Here is a 27,621-nt window from a genome sequence, read left to right as displayed (position 1 = left end):
TGTTTGAGTTTTTTAGCCAGTTGGGCAGGGATGGGGTCCTCAATGTCTGATGAAGGCTTGGATCTGGTAGTTAGTTCAATAATTTCAGTTTCAGTGAGGGGTTCGAAGGATAGCCAGTTGTTGGTGGATTGCCTGGGTGGGTTCATGTCTTCTTTGTTGAGTAGCGGGCCTTCATTTGGGGGACAGGAGTGGTCCTTAAGTGAGAGCTCTATCTTTACATTTTTTCATTGAAGAAATTGGCAAATTTTTTACAGAGGTCTTTGGAGGCCGGAATTGCAGAAGGTGATGGTTTGGATGTTTGCTGTCTGATGATATTGAAGAGTTCTTTGGGGCGGTTTCTAGCATTATTAAGTGCATCGCAGAAGAAGGTGGATTTTTCATGTATGATGTGCTTTTTATATTTCCTACGTTCCTTTTTGAGTAGCTCGAGGTGGGTTGACGAAGGGTTGTTGCTCCAAAGTCTTTATGCCGCTCTTAGTTGTCTTCTTTCCAGATTTACGTCTGTGTTGAACCACGATCTCGATGGGAGGGTCTTGTTTTTTTTCCATTTCAGGGGAGCTATTTTGTCCAGCATGTCGGTCAGGGCCGCATTGTATTGTGAGATAAGTTCTGCTGTGGACCTGTCTCCTGCTTTGGAGGGGACGAGTGTACTTAGCCTTTCTTCTAGTTCTTCGAGGGGGATCTGTCTTAGGTTTCTCGTCCCGCGAAAGTGATCATTTGAGCGAGGCGGTCGATGTGTCTTTTGATTGATATGGAAGAGAATGAGATGATGGTCTGACCAGTCGACAGGGAGGGTACAGTCGATGGTGATTGCATCTTTGTGAGCTATGATGGCATCCAGGATTGAGCCTTTGTTGTGGGTTTGTTCGGTGCAGTGTTGGGTCAAATTGTTATTGTGAAGGATCTCATTTAAAGTTTGTATCAGAGGATTGTTAGTCTCGTTCCAGTGAAGGTTTAGGTCCCGTAGAATTAGGTTGTTTGCGTTTGAGAGTAAGCAGTGAGAGATCAGGTCAGCCAGATGTTCACCAAATGTGGTAGTGTTGTCTGGTGGGCGGTAGATGAGGTGGCAGTGAAGCATTTTGTTGTCTGACGTTTTGATGGTGGCGGTTAGGTATTCCAGTGTGTGGTATTTGAAGGAGTCAGTTTCTGTTATAGAGATGTTCCTTTTATGTATGATTGCGGTCCCCCCACCTCACTGGTTTTTTCTGTCCTTGTTGATGATAGAGAACCCTGGGGGTACGAGCATATCAAAGATGGGGGGTGAGGATTCATTCAACCATGTTTATGTGATGAACGTGATGTCTATGTCGTGTGTTAGGATGGTTTCTGCCAGTTCGGTTGCGTGTTTGTTCGCAGATCGGCAGTTTATGAGCATGCAGTTAGCCACCCTCTTGTTGTTGAGATCCTTATTTGGGGGAACCATAGGAATATTGGTAGGTGCGCTGGAGGTCTCGCTGTTTTTGGAGCGGTAAGTTCTCTACCAAATCCAGTGATTACTGGGATCACAGAGCTGGGGGCGACCGTTGGAGCTGCTTTATAGGATTCAGCGAGATGCCACGCCTCTTACATGGACATTGCAGCGCTCGTCCTTTTGGGTCTGTGTAGCTGGGTTCTAAGGGGGGTTGACTTCCATCTGAGTTGTTGGATTCTGTGCTGGTATCTGTGTTTATTAGGAGTGCCGTGGGTGTGAGGGGTGGGCGTTGGGTGGTGTAGGTGTTGCGGTTGGATAGGATTTTGTTAATACCCTGGATAACTATTTCTAGCTGGTAGTCTAGTTGAGCCAATTTTTGGGAAGTATTCAAGGAGGAAGGGGTGGGGGAGTTTGGTCTCTGGGATGTATTCATGGAGGGAGGGGTGGTGGAGTTTGGTCTCGGTGTGTCCAGAGCCAAGTCATTTATGGCTGGGGGGTGCTTGGTTGTGTTCAGGAATGATAGCTTATTTGTGTGGGTGCGGCTCCCTGTGCTTCTAGTATCTGAGTGGTTTATGGGGGAAATCGCGGGGTAGGTTGTGATAGATTGTTTCGGAGATTGTGCGGCAAATCCACTGGGTTCATTCTTTCCAAATCATGAAATTTGGTCTATAAAGAGTGGCCAGGATGTCTGATGATGCCCCCATCTTACTTTCATGACACAATTTGTCATGCCTTGCAGACATTGCTCATGAAAGTGAGGCTCCATCTACCAAAAAGTGAAATTGTTTCATTCTTGTTTATGATCATGGGCTTAGAGGAACGATAGATACTTTTGTTCTCTGGAACAAATTGAACAAAACCAATTTTGGGAGGTTGCTTGAGGACTAGGGATGAGATGTACCCTATTTTAACAGTTAGAAATGGTCCAGACTGGCTTTTGGGACAGTAAAAATGCATTTTTAATGTACCTATCCCATTTTAGGAGTTAGACTTTTTTCTGACTTGTACAATGGGATTCTGAAGGAATACCGTTTCAGTGTTTGGAAATTGGTATCATATGTATCATTGTTTTGTGACCTAAATATAGCCACAAAACATTGAACCTAGAATCAAGAACTCAAAGGAGGTGGTAATGCATTCACAAAAGGGAAGGTATCACCTTGGGCTCCCTTCATGTTTGTGAACTTAAAAAAACAAAGTTTGTTGCAGAGTTTGCAGTGGTCCAGAAGGACCACTGCCAACTCTTAAAGAAACTTAATACAATATATACTTTTTTTTATTAAACATAGCCCAGTTGGATATTATGTCCACCATAGGAACACTTTGCATGTTTGGTGTTTTTCAAGTTGGTCAGATTGTTTCTCAGACTCAGAACGGCAATCCACACATTAAAATCACTCATGATCGGCATTTTCTTAACCGCAAAGTGAAGAATGGATCAATAACAATAATTGGTATCACGGGAGCTGCTTTACCACTGCTGTAATGAATAAGGTCTCCAACCCTAAACTACAGCTGTGCACAAGACAAACTTCCAATTAGAGGCATACTAGCCGCATGCAATGGAGTTCCCATAACGGTCTAGTGGGACATGGTACAGACATCCTAATATGGAAACATCCAACTAGTAGCCTCACGGAGGCCTGGAGAATCCCCAAAATGGCAACTTACAGGTGGAAGGATATATTTCACAAGGTTTGTAGACTGAGGTCTAAAATAAATGTGGATCATATGAAGGGCATAGTCTGGATGGAGCATGCTAGGGGAATTGCCCATGTGTTACTGTTGCTGTAATATAATTTTGTATAATGTATGGACATCTTGTATATAGATATCTATATATCTATCTGGATAGATATATAGATACAGATCTAAATATATATCTATATATCTATATCTATATATAGATATATATATATATCCACAGTTACCGAATCTTCATAACTCCATAATTCTGAGTCAGAAACGGAACAGATACCAATTTCCTTCGTGCAAGTAGGTTTATTCAGTGCAATTCCGCCATGACGCGTTTCAGCCCCTAGAAGCCTTGATCACATGTGTATATATATATATATATATATATATATATATATATATATATATATATATATATATATATTGTTATATCGTTTGTTCAGAATTGCATGCCTCTTTATGCCCTGCAACCTTTATACATTCAAAGACAGTAGTTATTAATTTTCTTTTAAATATTTACAGAACGTATTTTAATGGAACTGGACCACTTCACCTACTTGAAGGAGCTCTCCTTGGAACTGCATTATGACTGCGAGATGGCTGGTGAAATACTCACCAAGTTGAATAAATGCTGTAACGTGGAGAAACTAGCACTGATCAGAGTATGGTTTGGAAAAGAAGGCTGTTCTAGGCTAAGTAGGTTTCATGTTCCTGCTGCTTTGAAACATGATTTGTGTATTGTGGATGACCTTTTATTTTTAACTTGTTTTTTGTTTCAGGATACACATAGTAGCAATATACAGTACAAGCATATATCTAATAAACAGTACATAATTGTTTTTCTTTGTTTTCTTTTTGAACATGTGAAAGTTTATGCCAAAACATGTATTATGGGTAAAATATTTAAAAAGCTGCACATCCCAATTTTTTAGATATGTGAATAACAGAAATACAGTTATCAATAAACACATAACTTTTAAAAGGAAGAACCAAAAACTGGAGAGCAGTTGGAAGAGTAGCACTCCTCCATATCTCCTGACATTAAGGACCGATGTGATTTTACAGTTACATCCATCCCTTCTCCTCCTCAAATGAACCTTTGGTGTACTGGGTAACGAGGCACCGGGCCCTGACTCTGTGTATCCCCCATAATGTATAGTGAGGTGGCATCCCAGGCCGTAGAGGGTAGCATGCACCCCCTCAAAATAAGATCTCATGTTTCATCCCCCTGCAGTGACCAGTATGGTTCCCTCATCGCCTGAGAAGCCTAAAGATTTCTATGTTGGTTGGTATTATCTGTGCTATTAGGGGAACCACCACCACTCTCCAGGGGGCCCAGTCCATGAGTGGGTATCGAATCCCACAGCCGCCTGCCCAGGAGTCTGTAATTTATTCAGCAATAATCCCCATGTCTTAGACCCCATTCGGCTTTTTCATCCATACAGACTATACACAGATGCCACTCTTCCTCCCCCCTCCCCCATTTACACATATCCGCTATCCATCTAGGCAGTGTAGGGGGCATGGGCTGTGTCCAGTGTATTCCTATGCAGCCCCTAGCGAGCACCAATCCCAAGTTTGCAAATTTATATTGCATTCTGGTCCTTGACTGTGGGGTCGGTAAGACCCCTAGAAGGCAATGCTTAACTGTTTCCCCGATCCAAAGGCCTCGGGCCTCTTGAAGCGTCTCAAATACCCCTGACCAATAATGTAGAAGCTGAGGGCCATTCAGAGGAGTGCGCCGCATGGATGCGCACTAATCTGAGAGGAGTCATGTATGTGCTGTACAGATAATGAAATTGTATAAGTTTGAAGCGAGCGTTGCTGGCCACTTCCCAGACCTGTGCAAACGCTCACCTCCACTCACTGTCTGTGAGGAGTATTGGTAGGTCTGTCAGCCATCTATCTCGCACGTGAGCGACGTCGACACTCTGGACGGCCTTAATTGTTTGGTATAAAAGGGATTCCTCCTGGGATCCCGAAGCATTCCTGCACTTCATCAAATTAGAAGAAAGACCCATTACAAAATAGGTCTCCCATATTAAGGTACCCCCCTCAAACCACCTCATCAAATCCATTACAGTTTGTATATGGGAAAAATTACACAGTCATTGCAATGGTAGTGCTCGTGCATATGGCACCCTACGGCGGTCACCCTACCAGAGTGACCGCCTGTTCCAATGCTCCTGCAACCTGACGTACCACAAACTGGTAATCCGGGGGTAATGAGATATGTTGCTAAACTATTCTCTGGTCCCCACTCCACCAGGAGGTCCTTCTCCACATTAGGGCCCTCAACACACCAGAGCTTAGAATATTGGAGAAGGGCGGTGAAGTAATAAAGGCGAAGGTCTGGGAGGCCCAGCACCCTCCTGTTCAGTGTCTAGGTTCAGAATCTCCAGTCTTACCCTACTGCACTTTCAAGCCCAAACCAGTTATAGCAGGAGGCTATTAAGGGTCTCAAAGGTAGATCTTGGGAGTATGCAGAAGGAATTCTGCCGAGTGTACAGGCAGCATGGTAGGTGCACCATCCGGGCCAGGGCTGCTTGAACCATGATGGAAAGAGGGAGGCAATTCCAGAAGTTAATGGTGGACCCTAAACCCGTAATCCCTACCCCCATGTTCAATGCATATTGCACATCTGCCGAATGTGCTACCTGGATCCCCAGATAGCGGAAATGGTCACACTTCCATTGGAACTCCGCTGGGGAGAGGTCAGCCACCTCTACATTTATTAACATGGCAAGTGGAAATAGGACTGATTTCCGTTTATTGACTTTCAGTCCAGACACTGTGCCAAAACCCAAAAGGATTTCCAGGAGAATGGGCATTACCTCCTCTGGGTGGTTTAGTTATAGTAAGGCATCATCTGCATGTAGGGATACAACGTGTACCCGGCCACCCAACTGAATGCCCCAATGATTCATGTCCCTTCATAGTCTAATGATAATCGCTAAAGGTTCTATTGCTAGGGCAAACAAGAGTGGGGACAATAGGCATCCTTGTCTTGTGCCCCGTTCGATTGAATTTCAGAGATTACCCCACCATTGTGTACCCTAGCAGTCAGTAAATTGTATAGAAGGCGCACCCAGGAAATATATTCCTGGCAGAGGCCCATTCAACTTCCCAGAGGTAGTCCCATCGTGGGGTATCGAAAGTCTTTTCAATGTCTAAAGCTAGCACAGCAGCACTGATGTCCATATTATCCATGGCGTGCAGGACATGGGACAACCTATGTAAATTTATGTGTGTGCCGCAGCCCGGCATGAAACCGCACTGATCCGTGTGGACTAGTGTGTGATAATCCTACACAAATGCATTGTGACTGCTTTCGCCAGTATTTTCATGTCTACACCCAGCATTGATAGCGGTCGATATGAGCCTGGCACACCCCGTTCAGGGTGCATAACTATCTGAGCCTCTTTCATTGATGGTGGTAAGAGTCCTTCCCTCCTGGCCTCCTGCAGGGTTTCCAGGAGTCAAGGAAGTAGGATGTCCGCATTTGTTTAGAAATATTCTACAGGTAGACCATTAGCGTCCCGGGATTTACAGCATGCCATATCGGCCAGCGCTACCTGCAGGTCTTCCAGCCTGATCTCTGCGTTAAGTTCCTCACGTTGGCCATCGGTGAGGCTAGGGAGTGAGAGAAAGCTCAGAAAGCAATACCGGATGTCTGCAGTCACCCCTGCCTCTTCTTTGTACACAGAGAATAGGTGGGTGTGTAAGAGGCAGTTAATACCTTATTGTGTGAAGAAGTAGCTGCCATCCGGTTTACGGAGTGTGAGTATAGTTGGGGGGATGCTCGTGCTTAAGTAACCATGCTTAAGCGACTTAACTTGTCCCCTTCCCAGTGAAGCAATTGATGGTATTCATGTCGGACTGTACAATCTTGTCTGTCCCCTATCTCTCCCACTCTGCGTTGGGCGTGTAGTAGTGATTCTCCCTGTGTATTCCCATAGTGCCCCGTCATCTTCAGTTTTGCTAGGGTGTTTTCTGCCTGTCGCCGCAAGTTACCCACTCTGATGCAGCATTCACTACGCATCATAACCTTTAGGGTTTCCCATTCTGTAACCCTTCTACTAGTGGATCCCCAGTTATTATCAATATAGGGGCTCGTGACTCCTCTTATTTCCCTACATTTTGTCGTCCTTTAGTGTGTTTGGCTGTAGTTGCCACATCGGAACGCTGGGTCGGCGGCACTGAGGCCCCCATCCCAGGAGTACGGGAGCATTGTCCGAAAGGTATCATCCTAGCACCTGTGTATGCAGTGCCATCTACTCGATTCAGAGTAAGAATCAATCCAGTCTACTAAAAACCTTATGTGCGGAGGTGAGTGCATCGTGCGCCATGCATCCGTGTATCCTGGTCGGTCCACAACCCCCCGGAGTGCATCCGTCATATTCGGTTTAGAGGATACCCTAGGGGGATGTCTATAAAAGGAACTATCCAAAACACAGTTAAAGTCCCCAGCCCATACCACCGGTGTACCCTCAAATTGCAGAAGGTGGACCTGCGAATGTAGAAAAAAATCACGATCATCTACATTGGGAGCATAAATATTCAGCTGGCAGACCTCCCTACCATTCAGCTCAGCATGTATCAGAACATATCTTCCCTCTACGTCGGCCTCACTGCTAATGAGTTTGAACGGTACCTATGAGGCTGCCCACGTAATTACCCCTCGGGAATATGTGGAGTAAATTGCAGCGAACATCTGACCCCTCCATTTTTTTGGGATCTTGGATACCTCAGAATCAGACTGAGGTCTTTCCTGTAGCATTGCGATATGTATGCCATGACGGCGAAGGTAAGTGTATACTCTATATCTTTTAATAAAGGAGTTCAGGCCCCGTACATTCCATGTTACAATTTAAAACTGTGCCATCAGTCCAGTTGTTATACAACGTTATTTCGTCTCCTATGTTTTGCCATTATAGCCAGCAAAAATAACTATGAAAATGATAACCCATCCCCCCGGGTAAACACTGAATGAACAAATCTTGCCTCCCCAATAATGCGTCCAAACGAAACTCATACTTAAAAATCAAATTTCAACAGAATATAATCAACTATTAACCACTAATGTGACATTCAAATCTGATCTCACTTGTAACCTTCAGACTCACTCCAGTCAGGCAGAATTAATATTGTGCTGGGTAGAAGAAGGCACGCAGCGTGGCACAAGGTGACACCCCGCTCAAGCTCTCCTCCCCCTGCCGCGCAGACAAGCACACACTCACTCAAGAACATTCACTCAGGATATAAGGTGAGAAAAGAACAAAAAAAAAAAGGGGGAAAAGAATAGGAGGGGGAGCGGCACATCTGTGCAATCGCTCAGTGCCTCTCCCACCTCACCAGATGAAACACCTGGTCACTCCCAGTATATGTGTTCCATATATACCTACAGCCGGTCACCAATGCTCACACTGTCCAAACCTCACGTCTGTTACAGCGCCATCTGTGTACATTCGAAGGCAAGGGGCTGGGGACACAGTAGGTATGGGATCCTCTGTCTGCAGCGTATCATCCACAACATCTCTTGGTGCTGGTGTCTGAATTAGATGCAGTCACCACCTCAACCAGCGCCCTGGCCTCCTCTCGCTCAATTTCCAACTGTGTTGGATCAATGTGAGGCAAGCATCTGTCCTCTCTGTCCAAGGTAGATCTCTCCAGTTATAAGGATCCATCCTGCCGTACTACTATCCTCTGAGACGAGTGGGAGGATTGTTTATTATATTGTCGGTGCCTGCTGGACCTACGGGAGCGTTGCATGCCCCGGGATGAAGCAGGTGTGTTTCTTGAATGTAAAGGCCGTCCATCGCCTCATACCTCAAGCCAGTCCCACACTGCCTCTGGGATAGTGAAGAAATGAGAGCAGCCTTTCTTGCATTACTTTTAGCTTATCTGGGTAGAGCAACATATATTGTAATTGTATAGCTCTTAGCTTCTGTTTCACACTGTGAAAGACATCCTTTGTTGCTGGACCAGCCACATGTAGTCTGGGAATATACGTGTAGTATGATTTTCAAAGTTGGGATCACCCACCCGCTGGACTTTGTGGAGGATACAGTCACGGTCTTTGGAAGTGTCTTTAAGCTACTTTTTCAGGAACTGCTCATATGTGGCTCTCTCCAGGTTCTGTTGTCCAGAATCCCTTGCAAGCCTCAAACTCTGTAAAAAAAACATATTTTCCTCACATCTCTGTGATGGAAAGTTTTGGAATCTGCAGGGAGCCACAAACTTTCATCCACCCAGCATTCTCCATGTCTCCCGATAAAACTGGTACCTCACTGGTGTGGGAAGGCCTAGAGCCTGCGACAAGAAACGGCCCAAAACTCATCGTGGACACATCGCATTTTTATACAGAAAACTGACCCTTTTTTTTGCTGTGCGTCTAGCTGTGGATTTTGGGCACTAGCTCAGCAGGCACCTAAACAACCTAGCACATTTTTAAAACCTAGACACCTAGAGGAATACAGGATGGGGTGACCTGTGTGTCTTTCACCAGGTTCTGTGACCCAGAATCCCTTGCAAACCTCAGACTTTGTCCAAAAAACACATTTTTCTCTAATTTCTGTGATGTAAATTCTGGAATTTGTGGGGAGCCACAAACTTCCATCTCCCCAACATTCCCCCACGTCTCCAAATATAAATTGTACCTCACTTGTGTGGGTAGGCCTAGCGCCTGCAACAGGACACGGCCCAAAACACAATGTGGACACATCACATATTTCCACAGAAAACTGACCCTTTTTTGCAATGTGCCTAGCTTAGGACATTGGGCCCTAGCTCAGCAGGCACCTAAGAAAACCTAGCAAACCTGTCCATATTGAAACCTAGACACCCAGATGAATCCAGGATGTGGTGACCTGTGTGGCTTTCGCCAGGTTCTGTTACACAGAAACCCTTGCAAACCACAAACTTTGTAAAAAAAAACATATTTTCCTCAAATTTCTGTGATGGATATTCAGGATTCTGTGGGGAGCCAGAAACTTCCACCTACCCAGCATTTTTCCCAAGTCACCAATAAAAATGGAACCTCACTTGTGTGGGTAGACCTAATATCCATAAAAGAAAACGGCCCAACACTCAATATGGACACATCACATTTCTCCACAGATAACGGACCATTTTTCTGCAATGTGCCTAGCTGTGGATTTTGGGCCCGAGCTCAGCTGGGATCCAGGGTAAGCTAGCCAACCTGTACATTGTTGAAAGCAAGACACACAGGGGAATCCAGGATGGGCTGACATATGTGTCTCTCTCCAGGTTCTGTCACCCAGAATCCCTTGCAAGCCTCAAACTTTGTTAAAAAAACGTATTTTCCTCACATTTCTGTGATGGAAAGTTCCGGATTCTGCGGGGGGGGCTACAAACTTTCACCCACCCAGCATTCCCCCAAGCCTCCCGATAAAACTGGTACCTCACTTGTGTGGGAAGGCCTAGAGCCCGCGACAAGAAATGGCCCAAAACATTTTTACACAGAAAATGTACCCTTTTTTTTGCAATGTGCCTAGCTGTGGATTTTGGGCCCTAGCTCAGCAGGCACCTAGGGAAACCTAGAAAACCTGTATATTTTTGAAAACTAGACAGCCAGGGAAATCCAGTATGGGGTGACTTGTGTGGCTCTCATCAGGTTCTGTTATCCACAGTCCTTTGCAAACCTCCAACTTTGTGGAAAAAACACATTTTCCTTGCATTTCTGTAAAGGAATGTTCTGGAGTCTACGGGTATCCAAAAACTTCCACACGCACAGCATTCTTCAGAGTCTCCTGATAAAAATGGCACCTCACTTGTGTGGGTAGGCCTAGTGTCCCAACAGCCCAACATACAATGTGGAAACATCACATATTTCCACTGAAAACTGACCCTTTTTGTGCACTGTGCCTAGCTGTGCATTTGGTGCCCTAGTTCAGCAAGCACCTAGGATAACCTAGCAAACCTGTACATTTTTGAAAACAAGACAAACAAGACACACAGGTGAGTCCAGGATGGGGTGACCTGTGTGGCTTTCACCAGGATCTGTTACCCAGAATCTCTTGCAAACCTCAAACTTTGTCCAAAAAACTAATTTTTCTCCCATTTCGGTGATGGAAAATTCTGGAATCTGTGGGGAGCCACAAACTTCCACCCACCCCACACAGCATTCCCACAAGTCTCCCAACAGGAATGGTACCTCACTTGTGTGGGTAGGCCTAGTTCCCGCAGCAGGAAACGGCCTAAAACGGAATGTGGACACATGACATGTTTCCACAAGAAAGAACCCTTTTTTTTGCAATGTGCATAGATGTCTACAGCTATGCACATTGCAAAAAAGGGTTCTTTTTTTGGGGAAAAATATCATGGGCCCTAGGAAACCTAGCAAACCTGTAACTTTTTTCTGAAAATGGTACTTCACTTGTGTGGAAGGCCTAGAGCCCGCAACAAGAAACGACCCAAAACGCAACGTGGACATATCACATTTTTACACAGAAAACTGACCCTTTTTTTGCAATGTGCCTAGTTATGGATTTTGGGCCCTAGCTCAGCCGGCATCTAGGGTAACCTAGCAAACCTGTACATTGTTGAAACCTAGACTCACAGGGGAATTCAGTATGGGGTGACTTGTGTGGCTCTCACTAGGTTCTGTTACCCAGAATCCCGTGCAACACTCAAACATAGTTAAAAAAAACATTTTCCTCCCATTTCTATATTGGAAAGTTGTGGAATCTGTGAGAAGCCACAAACTTCCACCCACCCAGCATTCCCTAAAGGATCTCAAAAGAAATGGTGTCTCGCTTGTGTGGGTAGGCCTAATGCCTGTGACTGGAAACGGCCCAAAACGCAATGTGGACACAACAGATTTCTACACAGAAAACAGACACTTTTTTTGCAATGGGCCTAGCTGTGGATTATGGGCCCTAACTCAGCAGGCACCTAAGAAAACCTTGCAAACCTGTAAATTTTTTAAAACTAGATACCCAGGGGTATCTAGGATGGGGTGACCAGTGTGGCTTTCACCAGATTCTGTAACCCACAATCCCTTGCAAACCTCAAACTTTGTCCAAAAAAATACATTTTCCTCACATTTCTGAGATGGAAAGTTCTGGAATCTGTGGGGAACTTTGAAATAAAAATTGGGTCTTTAAACTACCAGCAAGAATTATAACCCATGTGTTAGAACGTACACAAAATTAAGTTGGACCATACAATGATTGGATATTAAAAATTGTTTTATTAAAACCCTAAACAATCATCTTAATTAAAAATAGACATGTGACTGTCTCTACTTATATAACAAATTCATGTACCATATACACATATATTACACATACATTAAATATAAGCGTATTTCATTTAAATCCTAATTAACAGAAAATATAATAAAATCAACAGAAAAGAAGAAGAATTTCTTTTTTTTCCTAACAGATTCAATACATCGGCAAAACAATCAACAGAGAGACAAGAACAGACAGCACATTTTGTCATTAATTATCACATCCGGGTTAAACACTTGCTTGGCTTATCCTAGATACACTTTACTCGTTTTATATCTATAGTATAAGCTGTTCCACAGATTGTGCAAAGTACAGCGTCAACGCGTTTCGATGGTTCTATTTAATATTCCATCTTTATCAAGACCAACAAATATACGTCTCTCATTTTATGGGCACTGATTGGTTGCTGTATACTTTTCAATCCTGTAGGTAGATATAGTATATTAGTTTACATATAGTTTGGCAATTAATCATTTTCATATTAACCTTTCTATGTTGTATATCAGTTACAGGTCCATCCATTATAATTTAATATTTTTGATGTACAATTCACCCAATCCTTTAGCCATATTAGAAGAGTATTTACTTTAACATTGCACTTTTTCATTTTGTCTACAATATTACACATTTGCCCTATTTTGTACTAGCAAATGGGCTAGTCGTGGTATGTGTCTCATAATATATGAAAGGGACTTACTAACATAACAAAAGAAAATTGTGAAAGAATAAGCCCTAGACCCTTGACTGAATGGGTAAATCACCATTGTAGCCATAAATGGGGAAAAGGGGAATAAATTACCTTATTTCATCTCATTGTATCCTTGGTTCTGTTATTATAATGAACATGTTCTTGTTCCTTAATTAGAGGAATCTACAGAACAATATAGATCAGCATTATTTACTGAACATTTTAATCATACATCCAATTATATCTCCATTTAACCCACTCTGTACCTCAAAAAAAACCTCTTCAGTTTTATTCATTGGTCGCTGGGCAGTCCTATTTCTATCTTCAGAATCCAAGGTTAAAACAAGTTTTTCCCCACGACTTAGATCTAGGGATAAATGATTGATATTAATTCTATTTGTTGTCTAATCTAAGTATACTGGCAATTCATATAGGTCTTAACTTCCTTTACCCCATTTACCTGATCAGAGACCTATGTTGTATTTCACCCGTTCTTTATTCAGTTTGGGACACAAGGGTTTTTATTAAAACTCACCCTCCACTCATCCGGAGTCTTAAATTCTGAGTCTGTGTAAAAAGACATTAAAAAACTATCATTAGTCGTATTTACCTTTAAATGGTGTAGTATTATTATTTATAAAAATAAACAACCTAACCTCTTGTAGGGAGTAGATTGCTTAATGTTGTGTTGCCCTTTTCTTATCGATATATATAGATGGTAATTTCCCACAGGTCAGGTAGCTTTACCTTCTTCTTGCAAGGTTTCTGTGCAATATAGGCAAAACGAGAAAAACGAGAAAAATAGAAAATCCCCTCTGGTTAGCTTTCATTATAAATAGTACAACTCAACCCAGGTCAGAGGTTCCCTCCTTGAGGCATTTTTTTATCCATACCGTGTGAAAGGTTTTGTAGCTGTGGATCGTCCTCGTGTTCTCCTAGCACCAGTCTGAGAGCACTTGCTCTTTTCAAGGTTAAATACCCTTGGAGCAGTTTCCTAACCGGTTAATCCCATGGATTGAATAATTGCTGACAGCTGTGCGCTACGTCATGCGCACTTGTTCCCTTGACCTTGGCCTGAATCATTCCACGTCGTCGGAGTGGGAGTCCCACGGTACATAGAAAGCAATAATCCTGCATATAATAACCAAAAACCTTGGTAACCTGAAACCAGGAAGTAAAGTAGCCTAAGCTACAAGGAAAAAACTTCCACACCTATGACTATCACAGTCATTATGTCCAGTCCAAACTGCAGCCAATCAGGCGACAGCACCCACCAGAATGTTCTCCTCAGAGGCTCAGGCTCTCAGATTTTCTACTGCACGCCGTGTGAAGGGAGTCTCCCTGAGCTCTGCTCAGTACTTCACAGTTTTTTGCTAGTTTTTGGATTACTTCAAGATGTCAACTTCTAGAAGGTCTCTCTTTAGGCCTTGTGAGTCCTGTGGAAAGCTCCGGCTCTTCTCTGAAGATCCTCACAAGAAGTGTATTTACTGCCTCTATCCGGATCAGGAGGTGAGGGATTGTAAGATCTGCAGGACCTTCACTCAGAAAACCCTCAAGGATAGAGAAGGGCGCCTACTTGTGTGGCTACAGAAGATTAAGGAGGAGGACAACCCTTTATCTGAGGTAGAAAGTGCAGCCTCTGGGTCCTCTATATCCACCAGAAAAAGGATGGCTGAGGAAGAATTATCTTCTCCTGGGGCGAAGGTGTTGAGGAAAATTCAGCCTGCTAAGGGCTCTGGCCAGTCTTCTTCTTCTTCAAAGAAGACTTCTCCACCTTCAAAATCCAAGCCTGCTACGCCCCCGAGGAAATCAGGAAAGTCTCTGGCAACTAAAAGATTTCCTGACAAAGATTTACCTCAGGTAAAAATGCCGTCGTCGACGGCGCCGTTGACGGCTGCTTCGTCGACGGTTGTCATCGTCGACGCTACATCAACATCGACGGTTACATTCTCGTCTCCGAGACCTAAAATGATTATGACGTCGGCTTCGTCTCCATCGACGCTGGTCTCTGTGAGTGTCAGACCCATCTTGTCGACGAAGGAAGTGTTACCACTCGTCTCCGCTCCGTCGACAGTAAGGACAAAAAAGATTTCATCGACTGCTGCGTCGACGCCCACCTCGTCGACGAAGACTTCCTCGTCGGCGGCCACCTCGTCGACGAAGACTACCGTGCCGTCGACGGCCGTTCCGTCGACGAAGACTGACTCGTCAACAGTAAAGATTTCCTCGTCGATGAAGATTGCCTTGTCGTCGTCCTCGTCGATGAAGATAGCCTCGTCAACGGCTAACATCTCGTCGACGAAAATGGCCTCGTCGTCGAAGACTGCTTCCGTGTCAGGCCAGGTATTATTGCCACCACCGTCATCGTCGACGGTTCCGTCGACGGCAGACTTGTCGACGCCTCTCTTATCTACCTGACTTCAGACTATTAAAAAAGATACAGAGACGGCGAGATCTCTTGGCTGCCTACAGTTCCGAAAATCTTTATTCCGTGGTGCCAAAGCACGTGGATCCTTCTCCAACAGGGGAGGTTATAATCAGCAGCATTCTTATCAAACCTCCCAGACTGGCCAAAAATTCCAAAACTACAGGCAGCAATCCTATGGACAGCGAAGTCATTCTTATTCGCAGTCAAGAAAGAAGCAATCCTTTCGTGGACGAGAGTCCAATAAAAAACAATGAGGTCAGCCACCTGCCACCATTTCTGCCGTTGCCCCAGATACAAATTGGAGGAAGAATATCCCACTTCTATTCGAACTGGTCCAAAATTACTGCAGACAAGTGGGTTTTGGATATAGTGGCCAGAGGCCATGCTCTGGAATTCACAAAGATTCCACCAAATTCTCCTCCCAAGGGTCCACCCCCTGCTCATCTCAAAGAGCTTTTTTCCCAAATAAATCTGATGATCCAGAAGGGGGCAATCGAAAAAGTCCCTCTGTTGCAAAGAGGAACAGGTTTCTATTCAAGATTTTTCCTCATCCGGAAAAAGTCGGGAGAATGGCGCCCTATTCTCGACCTTCGCGCCCTCAACAAATTCTTAAAGAAGCTGTCCTTCTGAATGTTAACACCTCAAGAAATCCTACAGTTACTTTCGGAGGGGGATCACATGGCCACCCTCGACCTCCAGCACGTTTATTTTCATGCGCCGATCCTTCCAAGACACAGAAAATTTCTACGGTTCAGAGTGGCTGGCAGACACTTTCAATTCAGAGTCCTTCCATTTGGACTCTGTTCAGCACCCCGGGTATTTACAAAGGTCATAGCGCCTGTCACGGCACACCTTCGCCTGCAGGGCATTCAAATTTTCCCGTACTTAGACGACTGCCTTATCAAGGCGAATTCTTTCAAAACAACATCCGAACATGTTCAGAAGTGCCTCCTACTTTTCCAGTCTCTGGGTCTTTCCATAAATTTAGAAAAGTCTCATCTGGCTCCATCGCAGAGAAGGACTTTTCTAGGAGCAACACTGGACACAAAACTGACCCACGCCTTTGTCTCAAAAGAAAGACAAATCAAAATATGCAACCTCACGCGCTCACTGCTGTCAAAAGAGTGCGTTTCAGTCCGTTTGTACAAATCCTTCCTAGGAATGATTTTGTCCTGCATTCATCTGATTCCCAACTGCCAATACAGAATGAGGCCACTACAGGAAGAGCTCAACCTTCAATGGCTCCAGATTACAGGATCTTTCGAGGATATCATTCGCATCACCCTACGGATGCAGGAAGCCTTTCATTGGTGGAGCCAGATGAAGAACTTGAAAGAAGGTTGTGCATTTCTAGTCGAAATGCCGGATTTCACCATCACCACAGATGCTTTCCTCGAGGGATGGGGGGCGCACCTTCAAGGAATGACAGTCAACGGCAAGTTGACTTTAGAACAAAAAAGGTGGCATATCAACCTCCTAGAGCTGCAGCCATATTTTTAGCTCTAAAATCCTTTCGAGCCATCATCAGAGGAGGATGCATACTAATACGAACGGACAATACGACAAGTATGCATTACTTGAACAAGCAAGGCGGGACGATGTCAGCCCTGTTATCTCAGCAAGCACAAGAGATTTGGGATTGGGCGATTCGTCACAAAATCAGCCTCAAAGCCATTCACGTCCCAGGAGTCACCAATGTTCTGGCGGATTCCCTCAGCAGATCCACAACATCAAATCACGAATGGGAACTGCATCAACCAACCATAGACAGGGTGTTTCAAAAAAATGGGGGCATCCCGATCTAGACCTCTTTGCAATCGGCCAGAACCGCAAATGCCCATTCTTTGCAAGTTGGGTTCCCCACTAAGACTCACTCGGAAATGCATTTTTGATGAATTGGTCACAAATATATGCCTACGATTTTCCACCGATTCCGTTGGTTCCACGAGTTCTACGCAAAATCAAGAAACAACCTTGCCGCATGATATTAATTGCTCCCAGGTGGCCCCGCCAGTACTGGTTTACGGAACTTCTCCTCCTCTTGGAGTGCGAGCCCATCCAGTTCCGGCCAATTCCGCATCTTCTGACCCTCCAGAACGGACAAATTTGTCATCCGGACCCAGTATCGCTGAGATTAGCGGCATGGCTCCTCAACACCTTGAGTTTGCTCACCTAGATATTCCTCCAGACTGTCGGGAGGTTTTGGCTAATGCTCAAGCACTTGCAACGATTAAAACTTACAAACTAAAATGGAAGAGATTTTGCATGTGGTGTCAGTCTGACAATCTCCACCCTATTCATGCAAGACCAGAACAAATTCTGCCATTCTTTCTACAGTTGGCAAGGTCCGGCCTCTCCCATTCTACTCTGAAGGTGTTCTTGGCTGCGATTTCAAGGTTTCGGCAGGATGGTGTTAACTTTCTTTATTCCAATAGAGTCATTCAACAATTTTTTAAGGGGTTGTTCCGGATGTTCCCTCCTATCCGACGTCCACCTCCTTCTTGGCACCTTAATATAGTACTTACGCAACTAATGCGGCACCCTTTCAAACCCATTCACAAAGTGAATGTAAAGTTCCTTTCTTGGAAGGTTTCCTTATTGCTGGCTTTGACATCAACCAGAAGAGTTAGTGACCTCCAAGCGTTTACTATTCATCCACCTTTTCTACAATTTGCATCCAAATCTGTAGTGCTGCGCACTAACCCAAAATTCATGCCAAAGGTCCCGACGGATTTCCATGTTAATGAACCTATAATTTTAAAAACTTTTTTCCCAAATCCGCTCACAGCTGCAGAAAAAGTTTGCATTCCCTTGACATCAAAAGATGTCTCAAGTTCTACTTACAACGGACAGCAACAATACGCAAATCGGACCAACTCTTTGTGGCATATGGCAAACCACGCCAAAGACATTCGGTCTCAAAACCAACCATTGCTCGTTGGATCTCTGCTGCAATTTGCTTATGCCATGATCAAGCGGGAAGACCATTGCAAGCGACCCCAAGAGCGCACTCTACAAGAGTAATCTCTTCATCCACAGCTCTTTTCGCCGGTGTGCCTCTTCACCAGATCTGTAAAGCGGCAACATGGTCCAACAGGCACACTTTTACCAGACACTACTGTTTGGAAGCTGCAAGTGATGCAGATGCATCAGTGGGACAAGCTGTTCTGCGCAATCTTTTCAAAGAAGGTGAGCCTCTGTTCTCCCTCCTCCACTATGCTTTATATAACACACTTTTTTCCACACTATTTCTATATCTTGAAATTGTTCTGCATATGTTGATACACACATGTATTTCTCTGCAGATACACCGTTTGATAATGTATATTGGCTATGATACAAAAACAGCGTCTTATGAGCATGAGGTTACGTACTGCTATCTACTCTGATTCAGGCATGTGAATCTATGAAAGACACCCCAAATACTGGAGAAGAACAATAGTTACTTACCTGTAATCTGTGGTTCTCCAATATTGGTGTCTTTCATAGATTCACATGCAACCCGCCCACCTCCCCTCAGAGGCTTTTAGGCTATTATGTATTGGTTCACTCCTGTGTGAGAAAATCTGAGAGCCTCTGAGGAGAACATTCTGGTGGGTGTTGTCGCCTGATTGGCTGCAGTTTGGACTGGACATAATTACTGTGATAGTCATAGATGTGGAAGTTTTTTCCTTGTAGCTTAGGCTACTTTACTTCCTGGTTTCAGGTTACCAAGGTTTTTGGTTATTATATGCATGATTATTGCTTTCTATGTACCGTGGGACTCCCACTCCGACGAAGGGGAATGATTCAGGCATGTGAATCTATGAAAGACACCAATACTGGAGAACCACAGGTTACAGGTAAGTAACTATTGTTCTTATTCCCCTTTTCCCCATTTATGGCTACAATGGTGATTTACCCATTCAGTCAAGGGTCTAGGGCTTATTCTTTCACAATTTTCTTTTGTTATGTTAGTAAGTCCCTTTCATATATATGAGACACATACCATGACTAGCCCATTTGCTAGAACAAAATAGGGCAAATGTGTAATATTGTAGAAAAAAATGAAAAAGTGCAATGTTAAAGTAAATACTCTTCTAATATGGCTAAAGGATTGGGTGAATTGTACATCAAAAATATAAAATTATAATGGATGGACCTGTAACTGATATACAACATAGAAAGGTTAATATGAAAATGATTCATTGCCAAACTATATGTAAACTAATATACTATATTTACCTACAGGATTGAAAAGTATACGGCAACCAATCGATGTATTGAATCTGTTAGGAATTTTTTTTTTCTTCTTCTTTTCTGTTGATTTTGTTATATTTTCTGTTAATTATGATTTAAATGAAATACGTTTATATTTAATGTATGTGTAATATATGTGTATATGGTACATGAATTTGTTATATAAGTAGAGACAGTCACATGTCTATTTTTAATTAAGATGATTGTTTAGGGTTTTAATAAAACAATTTTTAATATCCAATCATTGTATGGTCCAACTTAATTTGGTGTAAGTTCTAACAAATGGGGTATAATTCTTGTTGGTAGTTTAAAGACCCAATTTTTATTTCAATTTTCCACCAAGGGAAGTTCTTTTCTACTTGTTAGTAGTACCCTAATCCCCTGGTCTGGTTCAAGGGGTCCCTCTCATTTCATTTTTATATCTGTGGGGAACAACAAAATTCTACCCATCCAGCATTTCCTCGAATCTCCAGATTAAAATGGTACCTCACTTGTGTGGGTAGGCTTAGTGTCAGAGACAGAAAACTGCCTGAAAAGAAATGTGGACACATCAGATTTTTACACAGAACATTGACCCTTTTTTTGCAATGTGCCTAGCTGTGAATTTTGGGCCCAAGCTCAGCAGGCATCTAAGAAATCCTAGCAAACCTGTACATTATTGAAAACTAGACAACAAGGGGAATCCAGGATAGGGCGACCTGTGTGGCTTTCACAAGGTTCTATTACCCAAAATCCCTTGCAAACCTCAAACTTTGTCCAAAGAAATACATTTTCCTCCCATTTCTGTGATGTAAATTCTGGAATCTGTGGGGAGCCACAAACTTCCACCTACCCACCATTCCTCCACGGCTCCCAATATAAATTGTACCTCACTTGTGTGGGTAGGCCTAGTGCCTGCAACAGGAAACAGCCCAAAACACAAAGTGGACACATCACATTTTTCCACAGAAAATTCACTGTTTTTTTTCAATATGCACAGCTGTGGATTTTTTATCCCTAGCTCAGCCAGCACTTTGGGAAACCGAGCAAACCTGTACATTTAAAAAAGCTAGACACCCAGGGGAATACAGGATGTGGTGACTTGTGTCGCTCTCCAGGTGCTGTTACCCAGAATCCCTTCCAAACCTCAAACTTTGTCAAAGAAACACATTTCTGTGATGGAAAGTTCTGGAATCTGCAGGGATCCAAAAACTTCCACGCAACAAGCATTCTTTGGAATCTCCTGATAAAAATGGTACCGCACTTGCGGTGGTAGGCCTGGCGCCCGCAAAAGAAAGCAGCCCAAAACACAATGTGGACACATCACATATTTCCACAGAAAACTGACCCTTTTTTGCAATGTGCCTAGCTGTGGATTTTTGGCCTTAGCTCAGCAGGCACCTAGGGTATCCTAGCAAACCAGTAAATTTTTCAAAACTAGCTTCCCAGTGGAATCCAGGATGAGGTGCCTGTGTGGCTCTCACAAGGTTCTGTTACCCAGAATCCCTTGCAAACTTCAAACTCTGTAAAAAAACTAATTTTGCTCATATTTCTCGGATGGAAAGTTCTGACATCTGCGGGAAGCCACAAACTTTCACCCACCCAGCATTTCCTCAAGTCTCCCGATAAAACTGGTACCTCCCTTGTGTGAGAAGGCCTAGAGACCGTGACAAGAAACGGCCCAAAACAAAACGTGGACATATCATATTTTTACACAGAAAACTGACCCTCTTTTTGCAATGTGCCTAGCTATGGATTTTGGGCCCTAGCTCAGCAGGCACCTATGGAAACCTAGAAAACCTGTACATTGTTTTAAAACTAGACAGCCAGGGGAATCCAGGATTTGATGACTTTTGTGGCTCTCACCGGGTTCTGTTATCCAGAATCCTTTGCAAAACTCAAACTTTGTAAAAAAAAACAACACATTTTCCTCGCATTTCTGTGATGGAATTTTCGGGAGTCTGCGGGAATCCAAAAACATCCACGCACACAGCATTATTCAGAGTCTCCTGATAAAAATGGTACCTCACTTGTGTGCGTAGGACTAGTGCCCGCAACTGAAAACAGCCCAAAACACAACGTGGACACAGCACATATTTCCACTGAAAGCGTACCCTTTTTTTGCATTGTCACTGTCTGTAGATTCTGGGCCCTAGTTCAACAGGCAACTAGGATAACCTAGCAAACCTGTATATTTGTGAAAACAAGACACACAGGGGAGTCCAGGATGCGGTGACCTGTGTGGCTTTCACCAGGTTCTGTTACCCAGAATCCCTTTCAAACCTCAAACTTTGTCCAAAAACACATTTGCCTCCCATTTCTGTGATGGAAAGTTCTGTATTCTGTGGGGAGCCACAAACTTCCACCCACCCCACACAGCATTTCCACAAGTCTCCCGAAAAGAATGGTACCTCACTTGTGTGGGTAGGCCTAGTTCCCGCAACAGCAAACAGCCCAAAATGGAACGTGGACACATCACATTTTTCCACCAATAAACCGACCCTTTTTTTGCAAGGTGCATAACTGTAGATTTTGGGCCCTAGCTGAGCCGGCACCTAGGAAACCTAGCAACATTTTTTAAAACTAGACACCCAGGGGAACCCAGTATTGGGTGACTTGTGTGGCTTTCACTAGGTTCGATTACCCAGAATCCCTTGCAAACCTCAAGCTTTGTAATAAGAAAAAAACATTTGTCTCAAATTTCTGTGATGGAAAGTTCTGGAATCTGTGGGAAGCCACAAACTTCCACCTACCCAGCATTCCCCCGAGTTTCCCGATAAAAATTATACTAAACTTGTGTGGGTAGGCCTAGTGCCTGCAACAGGAAACGTCCCAAAACACGACGTGGACACATCACATTTTTCCACAGAAAACAGACACTTTTCTTCGCAATGTGCCTAACTGTATGATTTTAGCCCTACCTCAGTCGGCACCCAGGGAAACCTCATAAACCTGTCCATTTTTTAAAACTAGACACCCAGGGTAATCCAGGATGGGGTGACTTGTGTGATTTTCACCAGGTTCTGTTACCCGGAATCCGTTGCATGCCTCAAGCTTTATAAAATAAAACGCATTTTCCTCACATTTCTGTGGCTCTCACCAGGTTCTGCTACCCAGAATCCCCTGCAAGCCTCAAACTTTGGAGAAAATAAACACATTTTTCTCACATTTCTGTGATGGAAAGTTCTGGAATCGGTGGGGAGCCACAAACTTCCACCCACAAGGCATTCCCACAAATCTCTTGACATAAATGGTACCTCATTTGTGTGGGTAGACCTTGTTCCTGCGACAAGAAACGGCCCAAAATGCAACGTGTACACATCATATTTTTTCACAAAAAACAGACACTTTTTTTGCAGTGCGCCTATCTGTGGATTTTGGGCCCTAGCAAAGCCGACACTTAGGAAAACCTAGCAAACCTATACATTTTTTATAACCAGACACCCAGGGGAATCCAGGATGTGGGTAAGCCTAGTGCCCACGACAGGAAAGGGCCCAAAATGCAGCGTCGCCACCTCACATTTTTCCACAGAAAACTGGCTCTTTTTTTGCAATGTGCCTAGCTGTGGATTTTGGGCCCTAGCTCAGCCAGCACTTAGGAAAACCTAGCAAACCTATACATTTTTTAAACTAGACACCCAGGGGAATCCAGGATAAGGGTAAGCCTAGTGTCCACGACAGGAAAGGGCCCAAAACGCAGCATGGACACATTACATTTTCCACAGAGAACTGACCCTGTTTTTGCAATGTGCCTGGCAGTGGATTTTGGGCCCTGGCTTAGCCGGCACCTGGGAAAACCTAGAAAACCTGTACATTTTTAATATTAGACATGCAGGGAAAACTAGGATGGGGTGACTTATGTGGCTCTTACCATGATCTGTTACCCAGAGTTCCTTACAACCCTCAAACTTCTGTGATGGAAAGTTTTGGAATCTGCAGGGAGCCTCAAACATCCACCCATGCAGCATTTCCCCGAATCTCCTGATAAAAATGATCCCTCACTTGTGTGGGTAGGCCTAGATCCCGCGACCAAAAATGGCCCAAAACGCAACATCACATTTTTCCACAGAAAACGGTCCCTCTTTTTGCAGTGGGCCTAGCTGTGGATTTTGGGCCCGAGCTGAGCCGGCACTTAGGGAAACCTAGCAAGCCTATACGTTTCTGTAAACTAGACACCTAGTGGAATCAAGGATGTGGGTAGACCTAGTGCCCGCAGCAGAAAACGGCCCAAAATGCAATGTGGGCACATCTCATTTTTCCACAGACAATAGACCCTTTTTGGCTGTGTGCCTAGCTGTGGATTGAGGAAATATGAATTTTGTGATCAGTTATGTCCCCTATCGTAGACCCCAACGGCTCCATGTGCATGCTATAAGTACATGTATGTTCCCTCCTGCTCCAGTTTTGAAGACGCAAATATATGTGCGTCCACCGTCAAACATGTCCTCTTTCAGATCCACCATGAATGGGTCAGATATTCCATTCCTAAGTATGAAAGGCCACCGACTTTATGTGGTTCACTTTCCACATTTTACAGATTCAGGCGAGTAGGCCCGAATTCTGTCATCAAGCCTTTTCCTGCCTTCTGCTTCTGAAAGCTCCAGTCTGAGCCTGCATCTGTATCCATGAACTTTGTCCTACTCCCTGCGCGGCTAACGGTGCCTGATCCAGCATATCGCCTGCCAAAAACTGTATTTCACCTTCAAGATTATCTACTCCGCTCCTCATCCGATGCATTCCTGTCTAGTAGTTTAGGTAAACATTCCTCCAGCTACCGTGCAAAGGGCCAGGCCTCGCTGTCCTCATGCAAGTAATTCATAGTCCCGTTACCATGGAATATTCCTACCCCCTCGCATCTAGTGTAGACACTTAGACGCTTGTACACGCACTAACAGTCAGTATAGTCAGTATAGAATAGATTCTATCCTAAGAGACCTCTCCTTTTGGATAACACAGTTCTTTAAACATAGGATATTAGATATGATTTGGGATTAGGTTGACATGACCCCCAGACTTCTGTCTCCACATGTAGAGCTAAATGTCAAGTCCCCTTCACCCTCTAGTTGCACGTCAATCACACGTCATGCGGCTGCGCGCGCATCTCTGTCAAATATTTCTGCTGACATTGCAGGATTCTCTTATGGATCCACCCACTTGTGACATCATGTATGATGACGTTTATTAAATTACGCCCATATGACCGCCTCTATTAGCTACGTATGCACCTTTTATCTGTACTATCAGCTGTTACGCCTTTTGCATCTGTTTCACTGTAATGTATTTTCTATAAAACTGCCTATCTGTCAATAATGTATGCGCCTTCCTTCCTGAACTTTCGTGGTGATGGAATAGAAAGCCTACAATTCGAATTGTATTCCTTTGTATAGGAATAAAGCCTTTTAAAACCTCTAATACCACGGATTCTGCCTCTTATATTTACTGAGTTATTCTTAATAGACTTTACCGCATAAAAAATAGTACCGGTAATGAAATATTTACCACATAAATTGGCGCCCGAACAGGGACACTTTCTCATCTCACGCGCCGGCGGTGCGTTGCAGGCCCGGTCTCCTGCCACAGCTGAACGGACAAAAACGCGTACCTGCAGGATTTCCTGTATCTCCCTCCGGCCAAGCGGGGACGACTGAGGCTGCGATCAACACCCAGACGAGGCGGTGAGAAGTGCGAAGTATCCCGACCAGAGCCTAGCTGAGAGAGCAAGATCCGAGGTATACAGAGGCCCACCAGGTTCCGAAGTTCCGAGTCCAGCCGAGTCGAGTCCAGTCCGGTCCAGTTTCAGTTCCGTTTCCGAGGCCTTCCGTTCCGAGCTACCCGGTGAGTACCATTACCGGGGAGGCATTTTACGTGCACATAGTCTGTGCCGGTCAAGACGGGTTTGGGTACACAAATCCGGTCTGCACTGTTTCAGCAGTGTATCTGTACTGTTTAGCAGTATATATAGTATGTTTTGCATATAAATAAGTATAAATAAGTATTATCTAGTGTCAGTATTATGTCAGTAACTAGTTTTCTATTAGTTATCATTGTTCGTAAAACTGTTAAGTGTTAAATGTTTTAAATACGTTCTATATATTGTGGTGCGAATGACTGTTCATTATTGTGTTTTCTTGTATAAAGTGTGTTCTAGTAATAAGGTCTAAAAATGCCGCTCTTTTCAAAACTAAGACAGATCAAAACTAGAAAAGGTGTACTCGAAGAAGCTGTTCCCATCCCACCTAGGGACACTCCAGGGTACTTTATGTATCATAAGCATGGCCTAGATGCCGTATTATTCCTTGATTTATGGGTGGACTACACCAAAGACTTACCAGAGAGTCAGAAATGGCCCGCAGCGGGGACCTGGGATGCAGATTGCATCATGAGAGTAGAAGAAGAATTATGGAAAAAGAAAGCCAGACAGTCACAGAAAGATGCCATTGAATTATGGCGTAAAGAATCATATAGACGAACAGAAAAAGCACTCAGACAGGAAGAGAAAGGTAGAGAGAATTCAAATAAAACCCGAGAAAATCTATTACTTGAGGAAGGTACCCGAGTAAAATCAGAACAAGTAGATAGACAAAGAAACACTCTTATGAATGGTATGTATCCTCTTCTGGCCGAAGGGTTACCTAAGGCTACCCCGGAAATACCAAAAGACTTAACTCCTCCATTGCTCCCGATAAAAGCACATCCCAAAACACATCCCAAAACAGCAAAGGACGTTTTCCTTTCCTCCTATTTAGATGACGCAGCTCCCGAGTATGCTAATGCCATACCACCCACACCGCTTGCCGATGGTGTTCAACACCAAGAGCATTCGTCTGTATCCCCGCAACTACAAACTCCTACACAAGTTCCAACAGGTCCGTCCGTTTCTACAGTTTTTCCCGCATCTACAATCTCTATCCTACGTCCAACGAATCCTTTCGTGCCTAGCACCTCAGATGGTGCTACAGGAGGTACGACAGACATGTTTGCCACCCCGCCGCGAAATAAACAGACCCTTAGAGATTTAGCACTCCAACGTACACCCCAACTAGCGACATCCGACATGTTTAAAGAACAGCTTGTGGATTGTAGATACGACCCAGTACCAGGTAGACAGGATAAATTGCTCATATCATCACTACGTATAAGACGAGCTACATTATATTTAATGACGATACCAGGAATGGGTGAACACCTAGACGAAATATATCGCTTTGTCCAAACAGGGCGAGGTCCAGAAAGTATTAACGAAGCTATGGAATACCAGAAAGTGGATGTCCAAAGACAACTACTACGTTTTTTCATAAATTGTGTAATTAGGAATCAAGACAGGCCTGGGGCAGATCACGATACCATGCAAAGACTTGCCAAATGGGGTCAGAACATATCAGAAGAAAAACATGATAGACAGGCGTGTATAATCGCCATGTGTCGAAAGATCCGCAAGGAAGTAGAACGAATACATAAAGAAAGACGAGAAACAGACAGAGTAGAATCAGAAGAAGACGAGGAGCAAGAATCAGAGCAATTAGAAACGATAGCTTATGTAGGTAGAGGAAGACCCCATAATAATACCAGAGGTTTTAACGATCCGATACGTGCGATACGTCCAGAATATAATAGACATTTTCCAAACCCTATGTTAAATACAAAATCCCCTGAACACCTATTCCAAGCCGCTGATAAATTACTCCGAGATCGAAGGGGGTACCACATGCTCGATTCCATGGACGAACAAGAATTAGCCAGGTCAGCAGTACAATGGGCTGACAGTCCCGGCGAATACAATGATGATGTACTTGCACACACGTTTCTGAATCTTGACCCATACGAACAGCGTTTAGCTAGTATATACATGATTCAACACCTCCTTATATTATATAAAAGCCAACACTCCGATCCAGGACCCTTACCTGACATATTGACAGAACTA

General features: G+C 43.9%; 1 protein-coding gene across 1 annotated transcript in view; it reads left to right on the top strand.

Annotated features, from left to right (window-relative positions):
- LOC146865547 (baculoviral IAP repeat-containing protein 1-like) overlaps positions 1-27,621 on the top strand; it is a 932,191-nt gene that overhangs the window by 713,056 nt on the left and 191,514 nt on the right. The window contains exon 7 of the mRNA XM_085632362.1: positions 3,629-3,802. Within this exon, the coding sequence (XP_085488488.1) occupies positions 3,629-3,802 (174 nt within the window). The remainder of the gene's footprint in view (positions 1-3,628; positions 3,803-27,621) is intronic.

This window comes from Triturus cristatus, chromosome 2_1 (assembly GCF_964204655.1).
Source record: "Triturus cristatus chromosome 2_1, aTriCri1.1, whole genome shotgun sequence".
NCBI lineage: Eukaryota > Metazoa > Chordata > Amphibia > Caudata > Salamandridae > Triturus > Triturus cristatus.
Note: the sequence above shows the minus strand (reverse complement) of the source record. Positions and strands in the feature narration are given on the sequence as shown.